The following is a 22866-nucleotide window of genomic DNA, read 5'->3' as shown; positions in this document are numbered from 1 at the left end:
ATAAGGGTATTAAAATTAGAACAAACTGCTTAGAGCAACAATTATTTTGGACGAGTTCAAAAATTCACTTCCGGGATTAATGAGAACTCACGTGGAAGAGCAGAGAATTAAAATGGCAAAGTTAGCAGCTGAAATGGCTGATGATTATGAGTTGGTTCATAAGTCAAAGTTGGCTTCCAATATCAATTTCAATCCACGAGGGATAGAAAATAGGGAAAAGAGAAATCTCACATGGTAAGGGAAAAGTAGATCTTGGTGGAGATAAAAAAGAAAATTTACCACAGGTCAAAAAGGAAACGCATGAAGGGGAAAAAATTTAAAAAGCTCCAGTGTCTTTACTGCAATTATGAAGGCCACATGAAATCACAATGTTTGTGGGTTAGGAAAAGTATTGGGAAGACAGGTGAAAGAAAACTGGTTTAACCAGTGAATTTTGTTGAAGTGGTAACGGAAAGCACAATGGAGGCTAAAAGACTGCACCAGTATGTACAAATTGGTCGGAGGTTGGTAAAGGAGGAAAGTTGGTAAAGTTGGTAAAGGGCTTTTGTCCGAAACGCTGATTTTCCTGCTCCTCAGACCTGCTGTGCTTTTCCAGCACCACTCTAATCTAGACTAAGAGATACAGGATCGTGTCAATCTTTGATGTTGAAAGAGGAGGAGAAATGTACCTCCAAAAGAGTATTGCCTGCAAAAGTGCTAGTAAGTGGAGTTCGCAATGAGGCATGAAGTGCTCAATTATGTATAGTGAGGTTAGAGTGTCCAGTGAACGATGGAAAGATGGAAAAGTGTCGATAGGAGTACTGGAAAAGCTGTCAGTTTGAGGAATACAATTTGTCCTTTCAAATGAAATAGTTGGTTTACAGGTAGGAGTGCTGCCCGCTGTGGTTGAAAAGATGGTGGAAAATTAGGCAACTGAACTATTACAGGAAGCATATCTTGGAATTTTTTCTGACTGTATGGCAACAAGGTCACAAAGTCACCAGTTGAAACAGGAGAGATCAAGGAGTACAGATAAGAAAGTTGAAGTGGAAAAATCAGAGACACTGTTTGATCAGATGCTTGAGACAATGCAGGAGCAGAAGGAGGACAAAGCTGATATCTTTAGCTCAGAGAAATTAACTGAGTTACAGCAGAAAGAAGAAAATTTGAAGCAATTATATCAAAAGGCATACATGGAAGACGAATCTGAATGTATCCCTGAGTGCTACTATCTTAAAAATCATGTCTTAATGAGGAAATAGAGATGATTACATATTCAGGCAATGCGAAATGCACAGAAATTCATCAAGTTGTATTGCTAGTAGGTTATAGAAAAGAGGTGTTGTGGGTGGATGAACTACCAAAAGAAGGTCATTTCGTGATAAGAAAATCTCCAGCTAAAATACAAAACATTTTTACTGGCCTGGACTGCACAAGGATGTAGTTGAGTTTTGCCAGACATGTCACACATGTCAGGTAACTGGGAAACCACAGGCAGAATAAAATGCAGGCATTTGAGGAATCTTTTACAAAAGTCATGTGTCCACTAGATTTCCAGAGGATATTCCATTATGCAATATCATAGCTAAAAGGACTGCAGATAAATCAAATTTTTCATTTGATCCAGACTACCCACAGAGATCCAGTCAGATCACGGGTCAAATTTTACATCAAAATTATTCAAGGAAGTTATAGACAGCTTAGGAATAAAACAATTCTAATCTACTGTGTATCATCCAGAATTGTAGGCAGCGCTGGAAAAGTTGCATAAGACGTTGAAGACCATATTAAGGGCTTATAGTCAAGACTATTGGGATAAAGGAATTCCATTTGTCCTTCTTGCAATCAGAGATGCACTAAATGAATCCACCAAATTCAGTCCACTTGAATTAGTTTTTGGCCATGAAGTGAGAAAACCACTAAAGTTAATTAAGAAGAAACTGGTGAGTCAGAATTCAGAGACCACATATTTGGACTATGTGTCAGATTTTAGAGAAAGAATAAATAGAGTGGAGTTGGCAAGACAACATTTGAAAATATCACATCATACAATGAAACTGAAGTAGACATGAAATCAAAAACCCCAAAATTTTACTTTCAGTGATAAAGTGTAAGGGTTACTTCCAGTAATAGGTGAACCTTTAAAAGTAAGGTTTAGTCAACCTTATTAAGTCAAAAGAAAATCGAGTGAGGTAAACTATTTCATAAGGAATTTACAAGGAAGTGTGTGTCATGTGAACGTACTCAAAATGTATTTTGACAGGGAAGGAAAGCAAAAAGTGACAGAGTTACTGGTTACATGCAGAGTGAAGAACAAAGTTCAGAGGATTCTGAATTGGATATTACTTAAATTAAATTGGACAATGAGGAAGTTGTCAAAAATTGGGATAAATTATTGAGTTACCTTCCCGAGGAAAATTGAAATGACCTGAAAGAGTTATTGCTATGGCGAGGGGAGATATGTGGAAACAAGGTGGGTAGTACTAACGTAATTATACATGACGTAGATATTGGAAATGCTGTTCCAATTAAGCAAGATAGGCATAACCCTCTAAAGTTGGGAAAGGTTCAAAAGGAGATTAAATACATGCTCCAAGACAAAATAATTGAAGGGAGTTTGAGTGACTCGGTGCTCACCAATAGTAATTGTGCAAAACCAGATGATACCTAACAGTTATGGGTTATCTCAAAATCTTATTCATATCCGAAACCACATTTGGAACATTGTTTGAAAAGGTGAGACAAGCTACTTATATTTCTACATTGAACTTACTCAAAGGATACTGGCAGATACATTTGTCCAAAAGAGTGAAGACAATTTTGGCTTTTGTACCGCAAAATGGACTGTATCAATACCATTTGGTCTGAAAAATGCATCAACCACATTTCAAAGACTAGCCAATAACGGCTTTGCCAGATTACCCAATTGTGTAGTTTATATTGATAGCCTCGTGATTTTTAGTCACACATGGGATGAACTTTTGCAACATTTATCAGAATAGTTCAATCAAGTTCAGGAGGCAGGCTTGATGATAAGAATCGAGAGTGTTGTCCTGGAAAAGCACAACAGTTCAGGCAGTATCGGAGGTGCAGGAGAATTGATGTTTCGGGTAAATGTCCTGCATTTAGGCTGTGAGCCGAAAGGATGGTGAGATAAATGGGAGGGGGGGTTGGAGGGGTGCGGCTAGATGGAAGGTAGCTGAGAGTGCGATAAGTAAATGGAAGTGCTGTTCAAAGATAATCTCCAGGACACCTGTACCAATCAATTTCACCACCCAGTGGCAGAATATTTCAACTCCCCCTCCCACTCTGCCAAGGACATACAGGTCCTAGGCCTCCTTCTTCGCAACTCCCTAACCACCTGGCACCTGGAGGAAAAATGCCTAATTACGCCTAAAAACGCTATTACCCCTACCTTCATCTACTTATCGCATTCTCAACCACCTTCACCCTAGCCTCACCCTCCCCTTCCATTCAGCTCACCACCCCCTCAGCTCACAGCCTCATTCCTGATGGAGGGCCTTTGCTCGAAACATCGATTCTCCTGCTCCTCAGATGCTGCCTGACTTGCTGTGCTCTACCAGCATCACACTCTTGACTTAAATCTCCAGTCTCTGCAGTCCTCACTTTTACTTGGCTTGATGATAAAAAGAGACAACAAAATTGCAAATGCTGGAATCTACCTTGATGATAAGCCTGGCTAAGAGTGAATTTGTCAAAGTCCAAGTCATCTTCCTGAGCCATGTTATTGGACACGGACAAGTGGTCCCACTTGTTATTGAGTGTTTGCCATGTCTTTGACAAAAAGATCAGTATTACGATTTCTGGGATTGAGTAGGTTTTAACAGAAATTTGTACCAAATTTTAGCAGTGTGGCTGCTACACTCACTGAGTTACTAAAGGAATACCAGAAGTTTCAGCGGATAGCGGACTCTCAAAAAGCATTAGACAGCATGAAAGCTGTGTTAACTGCTGCCCCAGTATTAGCCATGCCTCATTATGCAATGCCATTCAAGTTGGCTATCAATGCAAGTGATGTGGGTGTCAGTGCTATCTTTTACAAGAAGACAAGAAAAAGGTAGAAAGGCCTTATCAATATTACTTCAGAAAATTGAACATTCATCAGCAGAAATATTGGATAACGGAGAAGAAGACTTTGAGCTTGGTGTTGGCGTAACAACATTTCCACATTTATGTTACTAGTCATGTATCTGAGACAATCACATACACCGATCATAACCCATTGAAGTTTTGGGACAAATTTAAGGACAAAAATTCCAGATTATTTAGATGGAGCATATTATTATAGTCATTCAATTATACATTGTACATGTGGCAGGAGAGGAAAACGTGATCACCGACACAGTGTTGAGTCTTGGATGAGAAATGTTCGGTGGCAGGGATGAGCGGACTGAAATAGAATGCAGTAATATGTGTTTACATGGCTATAGTCAATGTAACGTACATGTGTTGTAGTATACTAACAGTGTAAGATTACAGGGTTTTGAAATGAAGCCATCTTTGGGTATTGATGATTCTTTTTCTCGAAAGGGAGCTCTGATGATGCTGCTCCTTCAACAAGATTATGTTGTTATTGTTTTTTTTTCAAGAGTGGTTGTAAAAGGCAGATGTTCCAATTTTTCTGGGATTTGAGGTCTTTGCTAATGGCTAACAGATACTGCCAAGGCAACAATCAAGGAAAAGACTATTAGGTTTTATTTTTAAAACAGTTATAGAATGAAAGGGGAGTGGCCAGTTCTCCCAGTTCAGATATCTTTTTAGTTTGGTTTAGGTTAGCTGGGGACAGAGGAGCAGTTAGAGTGAAAACAGGTTCCATGCTGATTCCAAATGATTCCTGGCTGATCCTCTCTCTCTAACCTAGATTTGAATTTACCTTTGTTGCTCAGGGGGTGTGTTTATGGGGATGTTACAGGAAATTGGAATAGTATCACTAAGTTGCAATAGAGTCAGTCGGTTTTCAAATCACTGTTTTCTTTTGTTTGTGTTTTGTTTGGTGGTGTGTAAACAAATTGTTTTTTTTACTTGAAGCCAAGTGGTTTGACCAGATACATCACTCCTGGGATATCAACTTTACACTTGCCTAAAACAACTAGAAAATTTAGGGTCTGGGCATATCTTCTTAAAATGTTTTGAAAGGGTCTAGCCTGATCTATAACAACTGTAGGGTAGAGGAATGGGTCTGGGTGGGTTACTCTTCGGAGGATCGGTAGGGACTTGTTGGGCTAAATGGCCTGTTTCCGTACTGTAGGGAATCCAATCTAAACTCCTGTTCCTGGCCAGCTCTTCCTGCAAGGGTAGTAATTTGGAGTTGAAAGCGTGGGTGATTTTAATCAGCAAATAAAGAGTTGCTAAGTCCCATTCAAGTATTCTCACCTCTCCCTGCTAGAGACTGGATAACCCAATAAAATGTGGAACTGTTGGAATGTTTTGGTCAATTTTTACTTTGCCATTTCCTCATTCAGTATTGTTTTGTCATTGGCCAAAGACAGACAGTTAACTACAACAGAAGCTACAGAATGTTGTGATAAAGGACTTGGAGGGAAGATAGCAAGAAACAGCAAACAGAAGTTCAATATTTCAGCAATTGAAGGGACATTGAACAAATTGTTGTTCAAACCTTTTCTTCTTAAAGTGGTTGATTTCAGAATGTCAATAATTTCCATTTTTAGCTGTATTATAGTTTATTTCCAGACAGTAACAATGCTGCTCCGACAGAATTCCCAACTTATCAACAAAAGTGCATTAGTAAAACTCCCCGATTCAATAGAACTTTGCTTGCATCATTGTGCAGTTCTTAAAAGAAAACAAAAACCCACAATATTCACCTTAGGATGGCAGTTAAAACAGTTTCAATAACCCAAGATACAGTGTATTACATTTACTTGATTCATTTACCTAGTTTCCCCAACCATGGTCCCTTTACTTGTCAGTGATTATCCAACTTCTTATAGCTATCTTAAGACATTGATTAAAGTTGAATATTGCCTGCTCCTCAAATGGTGGATTTGCAAATACAGAGGAACCTCTATTAACTGGCATTTGATTATCTGAATATCGGATTATCCGGCAAGATCACAAGGTCCCGATGCTTGGCTAAACTATGTTATCCAGTATTCAGTTATCCGGAATTTGATTAACCGAATGAAATACTCCCCACCCGTGTCTTTTGGATAATTGAGGCTCCTCTGCACTAGACTGAAACAAACATCAAAACTAGGCAAACATAAACCACTAGTTGTTTCAGAAGTTAGAACTTGAGGGATACGTGTAGATCAGCAAGAGCATGTTCATTCATCCGATTTGATCGTCATAATCTGCACCTCACCTCAATTTTGCTTTAATCCATGTCCTTTAAAAGCTTTACTTAACAAAAAGTATCATCACCTCCATTTCAAAACCTCACAGCTTTGTAGGGGGAGAACTCCAGATTTAGATTAGATTACTTACAGTGTGGAAACAGGCCCAACAAGTCTGCATCAACTCTCCAACGAGCAACCCACCCAGACCCCCTTCCCTCTGTTTACCCCTTCACCTAACACTAATGGGCAATTTAGCATGGCCAATTCACCTAACGTGCACATTTTTGGACTGTGGGAGGAAACCGGAGCACCCAGAGAAAACCCACGCAGATGCAAGGAGAATGTGCAAACTCCACACAGACAGTTGCCTGAGGCAGGAATTGAACCCAGGTCTCTGGCGCTGTGAGGCGGCAGTGCTAACCACTGTGCCAGTATGCCGCCCACTTTGTGATTTCTGCAACTCTTTGTGAAACAGTTTCCTGATTTCATTCATGAATAGCCTGCCTCTAATTTCAGGAAAACTTACCTTTATTGTGGATGTACTCATCCAGAGGAAATACTTACCCCTTTTACACAAAAAAAACTTCTTGATGTTGTAAACATCTTGATCATATTACCTGTCTCTATAAGCAACCTCTTATACTCAAGGGACCATGTACCAATTTGATGTAATTTAACTCTGTAAATCCTGCCAAAGGCATTTCAAGGGAGGAGACACTTGATAATCACACTGTTGTAATGTGAGATATGGAATTTAATAAAAAGATGTAAATATCTTTAAGTACTACTGGTACTGAAGTGTGAAGATACTGCAGCCAATTGGCGCACAGCAAGCTCCCAAAGACAAGATAATAATCAAATAGATCAGATAGAGTCTCTGGGTGATTTTGATTGAGGAATGACTATTAGGTAAGTCAGATTTCTAACATTCATCAGTATTTTGCCCTTATATTGGCACAGACTTGACAAGGACATTTAGCCAGTTTGTTCGGCAGTACGCTTAATTTGGATCAAAGCAGCAATCAGGAGGCAGGGAGGAATACAGTAACTGGTAAGCCTATAAATCAAGCACAGTATGGATTCAGGTGAAAGTGAAGACTGCAGATGTTGGAGATCAGAGATAAGATTAGAGTGATGCTGGAAAAGCACAGCAGGTCAGGCAGCATCAAAAGAGCAGGACAATTGACATTTCAGGCCTGATGAAGGACTTTTGCCGAAAACGTCGATTTTCCTGCTCCTCGGATGCTGCCTGATCTGCTGTGCTTTTCCAGCACCACTCTAATCTTGACACTGTGGATTCAGGCCTAGTCTTTACAGGACAAGGGGTAGGTGGGCAGGGGCACAGTAACTGATAAGCTGTTCCTCTACCGCAGGAACTCAGTGGGAATCTTCAGTGCAGGTCCTGTTGACAGCATAACTTCAAAAGGTGAGAAAGGCTCTGGATGGAATCATAGAATCCCTACAGTGTGGAAGTAGGCCATTTGGCACATTGACACTACACAGATCCTCTGAAGAGCATTCCACGCACATGCCCCTTCACTATTCCTGAAACCCTGGCCAATCGACCAAACCCAAACATCCCTGGACACTATGGACAATTTAACGTGAGCAAACCACCTAAACTGCACATCTTCAGACTGTGGGAGGAAACCACAACACCCAGTGGAAACCCACAAAGATGGAGAATGTGCAGACTCGACACAGACATTTGCCTGAGGCTGGAATTGAACCGGAATCACTGGAGCTATGCTGCAGCAATGCTAACCACTGAGTCACCGTGACACCCCAGTACTGATCAACTGACAATTTCTTGTTAGACCTTTCTTATCCTACAGAGATAGAGAAGTGGGAATCTTGTTACAGTTAACATTTTCATAACCTGAGTAGAAAGTCTAAGACTATGATATTGAAGAGCCAATGTTGGACTGGGGTGTACAAAGTTAAAAATCACACAACACCAGGCTATACTCCAACATGTTTATTTGGAAGCACTAGCTTTCAGAGCGCTGCTCCTTCACAGTTGCAATGTTGTTGAGGAGAATACTGAGATTCAATGGCCTACTAGACTTGACGGGATTGAGGTTCACAAGGAGGAGGCTTATGCATTCTGGAAAGTGTGAAAATAGATAAATCCCCTGGATCGAATGGGATTTATCCCAGGATTTTCTGGAAACGAGGGAGGAGATCGCAGAGCCTTTGGCATTGATCTGTATGTTGTCATTGTCTGCAGGAATAGTGCCAGAAGACTGGTGGATAGCAAATGTTGTCCCCTTATTCAAGATGTGGAGTAGAGACAACCCTATTAATTATAGACCAGTGAGCCTTACTTTGATTGTGGGTAAAGTGTTGGATAGTGCCGAAGGATGTTGCAGGTTACAGAGAGACACAGATAAGCTGCAGAGCTGGGCTCAGAGGTGACAAATGGAGTTGGGCGACACGGTGGCACAGTGGTTAGCACTGTTGCCTCACAGCGCCAGAGACCCAGGTTCAATTCCCGCCTCAGGCGACTGACTGCACATTCTCCCGTGTCTGCGTGAGTTTCCTCCCACAGTTCAAAAGTGTGCAGGTTAGGTGAATTGGCTATGCTAAATTGCCCGTAGTGTTAGGTGTAGGGGAATGGGTCTGGGTGGATTGCGCTTCGGTGGGTCGGTATGGACTTGTTGGGCTGAAGGGCTTGTTTCCACACTGTAAGTAATCTAATCTAATCTTTAATGCAGAAAAGTGTGAGGTGATTCACTTTGAATGGAGGAACAGGAATGCAGTCTATTGGGCTGATGGTAAGATTCTTGGCAGTGTAGATGAGCAGAGGGATCTCAGTGTCCGTGTACATAGATCCCTGTAAGTTGATAAGTTTGTTAAGAAGGCATATGGTGTGTTAACTTTTATTAGTAGAAGGATTGAGTTTCGGAATCATGAGGTCATGTTGCAGCTTGTCAAAACTCTGATGCGGCCACACTTTGAGTATTGTGTATAGTTCTGGTCACCTCATTACATGAAGAATGTGGAAGCTTAGGAAAGGGTTCAGAGGAGATTTACTCGGATGTTGCATGTTATAGAGGGAAGGTCTTATGAGGAAAGACTAAGGGACTTGAGGCTGTTTTCGTTTGACAGAAGGAGGTTGATAGGTGACTTAATTGAGACGTATAAGATAATCAGGAGGGTTATGTAGAGTGGATAGTGAGAGTCTTTTTCCTTAAACAATGAGGACTAGCATGAAGGAGCATAGCTTTAAATTGATACAGGACTGATGTCAGAGGTAGTTTCTTTACTCAGACAGTAGTAAGAGCATGGAACACCCTGCCTGCTACAGTAATGGACTTGCCAACTTTAAGGGCATTTAAATGGTCATTTGATAAACATATGGATGAAAATAGAATAGTGTTGGTTAGATGGGCTTCAGATTAGATTCACAGGGTGGTGCAACATCAAGGGCCAATGGGCCTGTACTGCACTGTAATGTTCTATGTTCTATGTGCTATGTTCTATGTACCTGATGAAGGAGTTGCACTTCAAAGGCTAGTGCTTCCAAATAACCTTTTGGGCTATAACCTGGTGTTGTGTAATTTTTAATTAAAAATAAAACTAATAATTCCAGTCTAAGGTATCAATTGTAAGTTTAAAAAATATCAGGAGAGGCCAGCTGAGTGGAATGTGTAGCTTGTCACATGTGGATGCTGCCAGTCTCCCAGATGACTACATATGCAGCTGCAGACGCTGGAGCTCTCTGTTTTAAAGCTGGAGCAGTGATTGGAAACATTGTGGCACATCCGTGAGCCTTAGAGTTACAATTAAGAATGTTTAAGGATATGGTCACATTGCAGCTCGAGGGACTAGAGGAAAAGAGCGAATGGGTGACCATGAGACAGTTGAAAAATTACAGGCAGGTAATGAAGAAATCCCCTGAAGTCCCACTTGCCTAACTGGTATTCCATTTTAGAAGGTGATGTTAGGATGCTGGTACCTCAGATGAATGCAGTCAGAGCCAAGTTTCTGGCACCACAAGTGGTTTGATTGTGTGGAGGTTGTGTGGGCATGTCGGGAGGGGTTGGATGAAGAAAGGAACAGCAACAGTGATATCTTTAGTCAGGAGAGCAAATAGGTATTTCTGCAGCTGAAGATGTGACTCCAGGGTGGTGTTTTGCCCACCTGATTCTACAGTCAGGGCATCCTGAAAGAGGAGGCTAATGGGTTAGAGGTTGGTACCAATGACATGAACAAAATGGGCAATGAGGTCTTCCATCAAGAATTCCGAGAGCCAAGGTGGTATATTAAAAAAGCAGTACGCCAATGGTTGTAATTTCTGGATTACTCCCAGTGCCACGTTCTAGCAAGTATAGAAATATAAAAATAGGACAGAGGAATTGTGGCTCCAAAATTGGTGCTAGCATGAAAGTTTTAGATTCGTAGATCACTTGGACCATTTTTGGGGAATATGGGACATGTACAAACAGGGCAGTCTGCTGAAACATATTGGGACCAATATTCATGCATGTAGGTTTGCTAGTGCTGTTGGGATGAGTTTAAATTAGTCAGGCTGGCCGGGGTTGGGGGTGGCAGGCGGCGGCAGAATGTTTATATAATACGGCTACATCATGCTCCTGCAAAGGAAGCAAGTCTCAGTCAGTTCAGCTGTGCTGAGTTGAAAGAGTAAGGCAAGGCTGGATGGTTTTTAATGCACAGTGCGTACACATAATACTGATGAGTTAGTAGCATGGATGCCACATGGGTGTATGATATTGCTGCCATCACGGAAACATGGTTGAGGGAAGGGCTAGACTGGCAACTCAACATTCTGATGTATAGGATGTTAGGTGAGATGGAGGAGGCTGTAAAAATGGTAGTGATGTTGCATTATTAATTAAGGAGTCAATTACTGCAATAAGATCAGATGATAGAAGAAAATTACTGCAGATGCTGGAATCTGTACTGAAAACAACCAATGCTGGAGATCATAGTGGGTCAGACAACATCTATGAATAGAGACCAAGCTAATGTTTCAAGTCTAGATGACTCTTCATCAGAGCTGAGATGATAACTTGGAAGGGTCCCCAAATGAAGTTTTGTAGATAGAAATTAGGAACTTTAAGGGGGCACCTACTTTACTGGGAGTATATTATAAGCCCCCAAAGAGACATCAGGAGCAAATCTGACTTCCAACAATCCAAAACCATTTTTTGCAATCTATCTTTTTCCTTGTCCAGAACAAATTTGAACCAAACATGTTTGGTTGCTATTGCCCAAACGTTTCCCCACTGCCACATTGAACACTTTTCCAGCTTCTTTTCTCTGAACCAGATCCAGCACTGCGCCATCCTTTTTTGGACCTTCTATGTAATGATACAAAACACTCGCTGCATACATTTCAAGAACTGTGTCCCCTCTAAACCCTTAACACTATGACTGTCTCCATTTACTCCGAGGAATTTAAAATCCCCTAGTATAATTTCCCGATGATTATTCTGACAAACTGCTGTGAACTGTCTATGTATTTGCTCATCTCCTGATGAAGGTCTTATGCCCGAAACATCGATTCTCCTGCTCCTCGGATGCTGCCTGACGTGCTGTGCTTTTCCAGCACCACACTCTCGACTCTAATCTCCAGCATCTGCAGTCCTCACTTTCTCTTAGCAGATGGCATTTGACCTTGGCAATGCGAGACGATGCACTTTGGAAGAAGAAACAAGATGAGGGAGCGTTTAATGAATGGCAGAACACTGTGTAGCTCAGAGCAACAGTGGGATCTTGGGGTAATTATTCACAGATCCCTGAAATCAGCAGAGTATGTGAATAAGATAGTTAAGCAGGCATATGGGATGCTTCCTTTCATCAGCTATGGTACAGAGTATAAGAGCAAGAAGGTAATGTTGGAGTTGTACAGATAATTGGTCAGGCCACGATTGGAGTAATGTGTGTGGTTCTGGCCATCTCACTACAGGAAGGATGTGATAGCCCTAGAGGGGATGCAGAGGAGGTTCACCAAGATATCAACTGGGGTGAGCTATGTGTAGAGACTGGATTATCTTGGATTGTTTTCTTTTAGAGCAGAAAAAAAACTGAAGCAGAACATGTTTAAAATATATAAGGTTGAGGGATATGGACATGGTTGTTTCCCTTGGGCTGAGAGGTCATTCACAAGAGGACATTGTTTTCGGCTAAGAGCTAGGAGATTTAGAGGGGATTTAGGGGGAAATCTTTTCACTCAGCAGGTTGGGGGGAATCTGGAATGCACTGCCTGGTAAGGGAGCAGAGGCTGGAACCTTACAACCTTTAAATATATTTGGATGAGCACATGAGATAAGACATTCAAAGATATCAGACAAGTGCAGGAAATTGGGGTTAGTACACTTTTACTGGCTGCTATATTTGTGCAGACTTGATGGACTAAAGGGCCTTTTCTGCACTATATAAATCTATGAAACTGTCTATGAATTTATTAATCTAAGGGCCAAATGGCTTTGGTTTATAAAGTAATTTGAAAGATCTTAGATGGGTATGAAGAACATTGCAAAATTATATAAGGAGAAGCTACTTACCAGTATGAATATATGTCACTGAGCCAGAAAGGATATCTGCCTGAGAAAAGTGGTCAATAATTTGACTATCCTTCTGTACCACTCCATGGAATGGTTGCCTTGCAATCATAAACATCAGCCTCTCATCATCGCTATCCAGGTCAGTAGCATACAGATTTTCTGCTGTGATAGCGACTTCTGCCCCTTCAAGACAATGCATCATGGGCTTCAGGCCAGGCTTCATCATTGGAGGCTCATCATTCACTGGCAGTATCTGGAGTAAAAACACAGGGCATGGCAAAGATTTGGCATTAAGTTAGTAATCTGTTGTAGGCTGCAAAATTAAAGTTGCCAGGGAGTCTGTCTTTCCAATATTGTTGAAAAGGACTCTGAAAAATATCATTCAGGAAATAACTAATGCCTATGCAGCTAATAAATTGATCTTAGCTTCAGTGTAAAATGAATGATAAGTTGACAGACTGCTTTTTAGTTTTTGTTCAACTTGACTTCAAGGTGATAAATTAAATTGTTTTATACAATTGCACAACATCATTACGAATCCCATTGATAACTTTTCAAAAATTTTACTGTGATCATCCTTTTCAATATTATAGTTCCTGCACTGTGGAACCACCAGTCAAATCAATTAGGCTGGGAGATCAGCTGACAATGGGATTATTAGAAAATGAGAATCTGAAGAAGAAGAGTTGTTGATTATTTTGTAATTATAGGGAAAATGATAAAGAATAATTCTTATCTATGAGAGACATGCACCCTCTTTTTTTACATGAACCATGGAAATTCCTAGTGTACTGCCATCGCATGTTACATAATCCTCTTTAGTCGAGTAGAGCTCTTTAACTTAGTATTTTCACAGCATTACACTCATAGCAGGTAATTCTTCTGGAATGAAAGAAAGGGAAGAATTAAGTGAGGTGAAAGCACTGTTATCTGGAGTGAGGTGAAAGCACTGTTGCAGGTGTGTGAAAGATGGTGAGGTGTCCTGGGCAGGTGAGTAGGTAGTACTGAAGCCATGTAAGGCTTGTGTTGTGGGAACTGGGTGAAACAAGACCCAGTTAGGCAACTGTGAGGCAAGCTACTACAAGGAATAGTGAGTGGTAGAGCATGAGCCATGATAGGAGGTAAGTGTGGGGCAATCTGGTGAAAAATCTTCCAAACTCCCGATACAACTTGCACTTAGCCAAAGGTTCTGCCTTACATCTCTTTGCTGACGAAGCTGCAGGCTTCATTATGGCTGTTAAATTACCCCAGGAATTAATGACTATTCTCCTTGGAGCAGCAAAGGTTGAAGGTTAATTTAATAAAGGTGTTCAAAATCACTAAGGACCAGAGAGAAGATAATTTCTCCTGGCAGGAAGGTCAAATGACTCAAATTTCACAAACTTGGCCAAACAAAAAAATCTAAAGGGAAGTGAGAAGAGTTTATTTTATGTAGATAGTTGTCAAAATCTGGGAAGTGCTATCAGTGGAAGATCTGGAAGCATGTGTGGAAACTGAAATAGAGTTAACATTTCGAATCTAGTATGACTCTTCTTAAAAAAAACGTTAAAATGTTACATGGGTTCAACAGTTTGATAGAGACTAATGAGATGACCAGACTCAATAACCAGACAATAACAGGCACACTCAAAAATACTGGAAATCTACAGGAAATACTGGTAACTAAGTGAAGAATACTGGATTGAAGGATCTGTTTCCCTGCTGTATGGCTATGACTCCATAAGTCTATGACTCAGACATAGAGGTGATCGAAGCTGACATTTCAAAACTTGCAAAGGATTTACCAGCTATAGACACAAAGCTTGAAAAAAAAGTGTATTAAGCATTGGGTATAATGAAGAATGTATCCAGAGAATGTATCCAGAGAAGGCTGCCCAAAATATATTGCTATCCGTTCAGTTATTGAACAGCAAAGATTTCTTACCGTCAACAATAAATTACTGGTTTTCAATGAAAACACACAATAACAAGCAATCTTGGACTGGAAATTCTTCACAGAATTCAGTCAGATTGTTGGGATATTACACAGTGTCACAAAAAGTACAAGAGCCAGTGATTCCAATCTCAGTGCAAAAAAAATCAAAACTCCAATTTTTTTTAAAAAACCATTGTGGATACAAACATTGTTAGCTAGGCCAGTATTGCCCATCCCTGGTTGCATTCAATGAAATATGGTGAGCTGACATTTTGAACTACTGTAGTTTATGGAATGTAAATAAATTTAGTGCCTTTTTGAAGAGAACTCCAGGACCAAATGATACTGAAGAATGGGGATATATTTCCAAATCAGGATAGTGACAGCTTGGAGATGGTACTCCCATGTATCTGCAGTGCTGATAGAAGGTAAATAAAAAACAAAGAGCTGTGGATGCTGGAAATCAGAAACAAAAACAGAAATTGCTGGAAAAAACTCAGTAAGGTCTGGCAGCATCAGTGGAGAGAAATCAGAGTTAACATTTCAGGTCCAGTGACCCTTCTTCAGAACTGGTTACGAAAAGGTCAGAAAATATGCTAAAGGTGGGCTGGGGGAGATGGGAATGAGTAAACACTAAGTGGAGATGAAGACCAGAGAGAAGAGAAACACGATTGGGCAGACAAAGAAATGGGATAAAGGTCAGCCTGGGAGAATTGAATAGCTGCTAATGGTGATCATTAGTGGTTGACAATGGGCTATTTGCAGTAGCCGTCCACGTGATGTCATGGCCTGGTATCTAGGGGTTGGGGTAAGGATATAGGAGAAGGACAAGTCTTAAAATTGTTAAACTTGATATTGAGTCCAGAAAGCTGCATGGATCCCAAGCAGAAATGAGGTGCTGTTCTTCAAGCTTGTGCTGAGCTTTCCTGGAGCACTTCAGCAAACTCAAGATGCTGGCCTGAGAACACGGTGGTGTGTTGAAATGGCAGGCAACAGGAAGGTCAGGATCATTTTTGTGGACAGAACATACATTTCCTGCAAAATAGTGCCCCAATCTTTGCATTGTCTCCCAATGTAGAGGAAACCATACTGTGAGTAACGAATATAGTAGACTACGTTGAGTGAAGCAGATCAGGCAGCATCCAAGGAGCAGGAGAATCGACATTTCAGGCATAAGCCCTTCATCAGGAATGCCCTGATGCAGGGTTTATGACCGAAACACTGATTCTCCTGCTCCACAGATACTGCCTGACCGGATGTGCTTTCTCAGCACCATACTCTCAACTCTGATCTCCAGCATCTGCGGTCTTCACTTCCTCCTACATTGAGGGAAGTGCAGTAAATTGTTGTTTCACCTGGAAGATTTGTCTGGGGTCTTAGATATTGAGGAGGGAGGAAATAAATAGGCAGATATTGCACCTTCTGTGACCGCATGGAAACAGGGTCTGGAGAGATATTGGGAGTAGAGGAGGAGTACATCAGGTGTCCTAGAAAAAGACAATCTCTGCAGAAGACTGACAAGGGAGAGAAGGGGAATTTGGCTTTGGTAGTGGAATCCTGCTGGAGTTGGCAGAAGTTGTAGCTAATGATCCGTTGGATGTGGATGCTGGTGGGATGGTAGGTGAGGATGAGGGATGAGGATTGCTATTGTGCGAGGGAAGAGAGGGAGAAGGGCTAATATGCAGGAGATGAGTCAGACTGACCTAAAGGCCTTGTCAACCACAGTGAAGAATCCTCAGGTGAAGAAGGTGAACATTTTGGAAGTCTCCTTGTCAAAGTTATCATCATTGGAACAGATGCAACGGAGGTGGAGGAACTGGAGGAACTTTACTGAAAATAAAGTTTTCACAGGAAGCAGGGTGTGAGGATGCATAGTCAAGGCAACTGTGGGGAGTTGATAGGTTTGTAGTGGATATTAGTGGACAGCCAATCCGTAAGATTGGAAACCGAGATGTTGAGGAAGGGAAGAGCAGAATCAAAGATAGGCCAAGTGAACAGGAGTGCAGGGTGGAAATTGAAAGTGAAATTGATAAACTTTTCCAATTCCAGACAAGAGAGGAAGCAGGACCAACAATGTCATGGATTTACCTGAGAAAATGTTATGTACTTGGGCCAGAGGAGGACTGGAGCAAGGAATGTTCCATGTGCCCCACAAAGAGACAAGCAAAACCGGAGCACATGCAAGCACACATGTTCACCCCTTTGAGTTGATGTAAGTGAGACGATAGTGGTGGATGAGCTTGGTTCAGACCTTCATTCCAGGAGATAAGAAGAGATTAGTTTTGTGGGACAGGAGCTGGCAGTAACAATGGGTCTGTTTGAGCAGTTTCGTTTGTGGATTTTGGAAAAGGAATTGGAAGCAGATTTTCAGGGGTCATGTGATTATAAGCATGGAGGCAGTGGGAGGATTAGGGGCAGGGGCATAAGAGGTATCATCACCAGATGAAATGAGATGAAGTGACTGTTCTGGACATAAAAGCTTGGTGTTCCATCATGGGCCATGACTTGAGAGAGATTGGAAAAGGCATCTGAGAGTTGGCACTCAGCCTCCACAATGTAGAGGTCAGTGCACTGATAACAACAGTACCACCTTTTTCTGCTGGCTTGATTATAAAGTTGGGGTTAGATCTCGGAGCACGGGTACAGTCAATTCAGAGGGAGGTAATTTGGAATGGGTAAGCGGTGAGGAAGAGATTTTGAGGTGATCAGTGTCACGTCCACTGTCCTTGATGAACAGGTCAAGTGCAGATAAAAGGCCAGAGAGACTGGTCCAGATGGAGGGAGCGTGTTGGAGACAGATGAAAGGATTTGCTGTGCTAGGAAAAAGAAATGAGCACAGAGACAAAGGCAGCAGAAAAAGAGTTCAGGAGTTGCTGATCTTGATCTCTTGATCTCTACCAACTGTCTCCAAGCTCATCATCCCAAAGTGAGATTTTATTTATGTTCTACTTTCGCCTTACAATCTCAAGTGAATGGGAGAAACTGAGAAAGGAGTTTGTAGAATCAAGACATTATTGAAAGGGAAGAAATATTTAAATCTTGCACTCTTGAGATACAGATCATTACTACTACTGACTAATGTATCAATGTCAGAGTTACTGATAGGTAGGAGACTGGGGCAGAACTTCTAACTTGGCCGCAGAAATTGCAACCAGACATCATTTAGAGTGGTGAGTCCAGAGCAAAAAGTCATGAAGAGGAGAGAGACAAGCATGTTTAAAATTCCTGTTACTACAATTAGACGTGCAGGTGAGAATCAGCACCCCTCTCTTTTAAATACCCTCTCAGTCATAGATTCATGGAGATCTATAGCACAGAAAAAGGCCTTTCAACACATCACATCTGCATCGGTCAAAAACAGTCATCCAACTATTCTAATCCTAAATTTCAGCTCTTGGCACATAATTTTGTATGTCTTGACATCACAAGTGCACATCCAAATACTTCTTAAAATATTACAATGATTTACATAGGCAGTGAGTTTTGGATTCCTCCCACCTTCCGGATGAAAGATTTTTTCCTCAAATCTCCAGTAAACCTTCAATCCATATCCCCAGCCATTTGTCGTTCTTCCTGCCTATTCTATCTACACACCTCAATTTTATACAGTTCAATCATGTTCCCTCTCAATCTCTTTTATTCTAAGGAAAGCAACCCTAACCTGTCCAAACTTCCTTCTCAACTGAAACTCTGCAGCCCAGTGCCCAATCTCACTTCATAACTAAAACTTTCCAACCCAGTCAATTACAACAAATAGTGTTAATTACTTTTTCGCAAATAGGTATCACAATTAATTTAAACCTACTTAAGCAGATCAACAGATCTAGTACAGACAGGAAGTTAAAGGCAAATACAGTAACAGATCTTAAGAATCATTTGGGTTGTGGGAATTAAAAGAACAGAGTACAACCAATTAGCTATTGTCCTCTTTTTTGGAAGTGGCAAAATTTGTTAATATTGTGTTCTCAGCAAAGTTGCTTTTTTATTGGTGTGGATCTCAATGACTGAGATTGACATAGAAAGAGAGGGTGAAAAAAGCTTTCAGTATCCTTGCTGCCGTAAATTCAAATTACCATCTCTCTCCCTTGTTGTTCAAAGACTGTTGCTGAAGGCCATTCTTTTATTGATTCTGGTGTGCACCATTGTTTCAATTCAAGTTGGTTAGTTCTTGACATCTTCTCATCTTTCAAATTTTGCAGTTTTGTGCCTCACTGAGTCCCGGTGCCCATTGATTAAAATGGTAATTCTGCATGATATTCTTGATGGGATGCCTGGCTTTGCCAAGTGACCACAGCAGCCATTTTAGAGCAGGAGAATCCTTTACAAATTATTATTAAAGCATGAAAGTTTTGGGTATTAAAGTCAAATAATGAAAGTTGCAGATAGTCCATTTTCACAATGTCACAACAGAATAACAACAGTTACAGAACACAAGAGTTATGAGAAATACAGCCTGGAGTGAGATGTAAAACTGATCAACAGAGAGGAGACTGATCGGAGCAAAAACAACGCAATTAATATGACAGAGTGTTGAAACAGACCAAGGGAGAATCAGAAGACATAGAAATACATTAATATCATTTGAACAAGAAACCAAGAGAAATGTGGAATTATTCCACAAAAGAAGAGGAACAGGAGTATACCAAAACCGTCCAGGAGAGAAACCTCCCAAGCAAGGTACAGAATATGAGAAGAAATTGGACAAATTAGGCCTGTTTTCTCAAGAAGTTAGAAGGTTGAGGTGTGACCTGATTGAAGTGTTGAAATTATAAGCAGGAAAAGACAGGATAGATAATGATAAACAACTTCCACTGGTTGCAGGTTCTAGAACTCGGAGGCATAGTCTAAAAATTGGGACGAGGCCGAAGGTTCAGGAAAGATGGTAGGAAGCACTTTTACACACAAAGGGTGGTAGAGATCTTGAACTCTCTGTGATGATATGTGACTTGAAGAAGGATTGTTTCTCTTGAAGAGGGGATGCTGTTAATCTGATGCCCAGGTGTCTACTCCATGGAAGGCGGAGTAAAGAGTTTTAGATTTTTGTTTTAAAGTCGGCAAAAGAAACATGAGTGGATGGAGTCAGGCTCACATAGACCCAAGATTTAGTTTTGCTCTCAGTGGTTGGAATTGGAGTTTTGGAGATGAACATAAAACATGAAAAATTACAGCACAGTACAGGCACTTCGGCCCTCGATGTTACATCAACGTGTGAAACCTACTTCATTTTCGTCCATATGACTATCCAATTACCATTTAAATGCCCTTAGAGTTGACGAGTCTACTACTGTTGCAGGGAGTGCGGTCCACGCCCCTACTACTCTCTGAGTAAAGAAACTACCTCCGACATCTGTCCTCTATCACCCCCCAATCTAAAGCTCTGCCCATTTGTGCTAGCCATCGCCATGCAAGGAAAAAGGCTCTCAATACCTACCCTATTTAACCCTCCGATTATCTTATATGTCTCAATTAAGTCACTTCTCAGCCTCTTTCTCTCTAATGAAAAAGGCCTCAAGTCTCTCAGCCTTTCCTCTATATCAGGCAACATCCCAATAAATTTCCTCTGAACCCTTTCCAAAGCTTCCACATCCTTCCTATAATGTGGTGACCAGAACTGTACACAATACTCTAAGCGTGGCCACACCAGAGTTTTGTACAGCTGCAGCATAACCTCATGGTTCCAAAAATCAATCCCTCTATGAATAAAAGTAACTGTATGCCTTCGTAAGAACCCTATCAACCTGGGTGGCAACTTTTAGGGATCTATGCACATGAACATCTACACTACCAAGAATCTTACCATCAGCTCAGTACTCTGTTATTCCTGTTGCTCCTTCCAAAGTGAATCACCTCACACTTATCACATTAAACTGCATTTTCCACCTCTCAGCCCAGCTGTGCAGCTTATTTATGTCCTTCTGTTACCTATAACATCCTTCTGCACTATCCATAACTCCACCGACCACAGAGTCATCTGCAAATTTACGAATGTATCCTTCTATGCGGTCATCCAGGTCGTTTATAAAAATGGCAAACAGCAGTGGACCTAAAACAGATCCTTGCAGTATACCATGAGTAACTGGATGAACATTTTCCATCAACTACCACCCTCTGTCTTTTTTCAGCTAGTCAGTTTCTGATCCAAATCACTAAATCACCCTCAATCCAATGCCTCCGTATTTTGTGCAATCGCCTACCATGAAGAACCTGATCAGCCTTACTGAAATTCATATATTGAAAACCAATTTACCCTCATCCATCTGTTTGGCTACTATCTCTAAGAACTCAATAAGGTTTGTGAGGCACAACCTACCCTTCATAAAGCCATGTTGATTATCCCTCATCAACTTATTCCTTTCAAGATGATTATAAATCCTATCTCTTATAACCTTTTCCAACACTTTACCCACAACCAAACCATAATTACCAGGGTTGTCTCTACGCCCCTTCTTGAACAAAGGGACAACATTTGAACATAAAACATAGAACAATACAGCGCAGAACAGGCCCTTCAGTCCTTGATGTTGCGTCGACCTGTGAACTATTCTCAGCTCGAACACCTACACTGTCCCCAAATCATCCATGTGCTTATCTAAGGATTGTTTAAATATCCCTAATGTAGCCAAGTTGACTAAATTAGCAGGTAGGGCATTCCATGCCCTTACCACTCTCTGTGTAAAGAACCTGCCTCTGACATCTATCTTAAATCTATCACCCCTCAATTTGTAGTTATGCGCCCTTGTACGCAGAGACGTCATCGTCCTGGGAAGAAGGCTTTCATGGTCTTCCCTATCTAATCCTCTGATCATCTTCTTTGTCTCTATCAAATCCCCTCTTCGCTTTCTTCTTGCCAATGAGAACAGGTTAAAGTCTCTTAGCCTTTCCTCATAAGACCTTCCTTCCAGACCAGGTAACATCCAGGTAAATCTCCTCTGCACCTTTTCCAACGCTTCCACATCCTTCCTGAAATATGGTGACCAAAACTGTACACAATATTCCAAGTGTGGGCGCACCAGCGTTTTGTATAGTTGCAGCATGATATTGCGGCTCTGGAACGCAATCCCTCTACGAACGAAACCTAACACACCGTATGCCTTCTTAACAGCACTATCCACCTGGGTGGCAACTTTCAGGGATCTATGTACATGGACTCCAAGATCCCTCTGCACATCCACACTACCAATAATCTTTCCATTGACTCAGTACTCTGCCTTCCTCCTATTCTTCCCAAAGTGTATCACCTCATGTTTAGTTGCATTGAACTCCATTTGCCACCTCTCAGCCCAATTCTGTAGTTTATCCAAGTCCCCCTGCAATCTATAATATTCTTCTAAACTGTCCACTACTCCACCGACTTTAGTGTCATCTGCAAATTTACTAATCCACCCACCTATGCCTGCATCTAAATCATTTATAAAAATGGCAAACAGCAGTGGTCCCAAAACAGATCCTTGTGGCACGCCACTAGTTACCGTCCTCCAGGCTGAATATTTTCCATCCACCATCATTCACTGCCTTCTTTCAGAAAGCCAGATTCTAATCCAAACTGCTAAATCACCCTCAATTTCATGCCTCTGCATTTTCTCCAACAGCCTACCATGTGGAACCTTATCAAAGGCTTTACTGAAGTCCACTTATACCACATCAATTGCCCTACCCTCATCTACATGCTTAGTCACCTTCTCAAAAAACTCCATAAAGTTTGTGAGACATGACCTGCCCTCCTCCACGATTTGCTATCCTCCTGCCTTCTTGCATCATTCCTGCAGACAATAATGACAAAGATCAAAGCCAAAGGCTCGGCAATCTCCTCCCTGGCTTCCCAGAAAATCCTAGGGTAAATGCCATCTAGCCCAGGGGAATTATCTATTTTTACACATTCCAGGATTGATAACACCTCCTCCTTGTGAATCTCCATCCAGTCCAGTCTAGTAGCCTTTACCTCAGTATTCTCCTCGCCAACATTGTCTTATTCTAGTGTGAATACTAATGAAAATGTTTATTTAGCACTTCACCTATCTCCTCTGACTCCCTGCAGAACTTCTCACTACTATCCTTGATTGGCCCTAATCTTACTCTAATCATTTTTTTATTCCGGACAAATCTGTAGAAAGCCTTAGGG

General features: G+C 41.2%; 1 protein-coding gene across 4 annotated transcripts in view; it reads right to left on the bottom strand.

The window, feature by feature from the left end:
- The window catches only part of frem1a (Fras1 related extracellular matrix 1a), a 400521-nt gene that overhangs the window by 148020 nt on the left and 229635 nt on the right, over nt 1–22866 (bottom strand). For all 4 annotated transcript variants that reach the window (XM_060838775.1, XM_060838786.1, XM_060838793.1 and 1 more), the window contains one exon: nt 12833–13085. In XM_060838775.1, coding sequence (XP_060694758.1) covers nt 12833–13085 — 253 coding nt within the window. The remainder of the gene's footprint in view (nt 1–12832; nt 13086–22866) is intronic.

This window comes from Hemiscyllium ocellatum, chromosome 2 (assembly GCF_020745735.1).
Source record: "Hemiscyllium ocellatum isolate sHemOce1 chromosome 2, sHemOce1.pat.X.cur, whole genome shotgun sequence".
NCBI classification, from domain to species: domain Eukaryota; kingdom Metazoa; phylum Chordata; class Chondrichthyes; order Orectolobiformes; family Hemiscylliidae; genus Hemiscyllium; species Hemiscyllium ocellatum.
The sequence above is the reverse complement of the archived record's forward strand: the minus strand, read 5'-3'. Positions and strand labels throughout refer to the sequence as shown.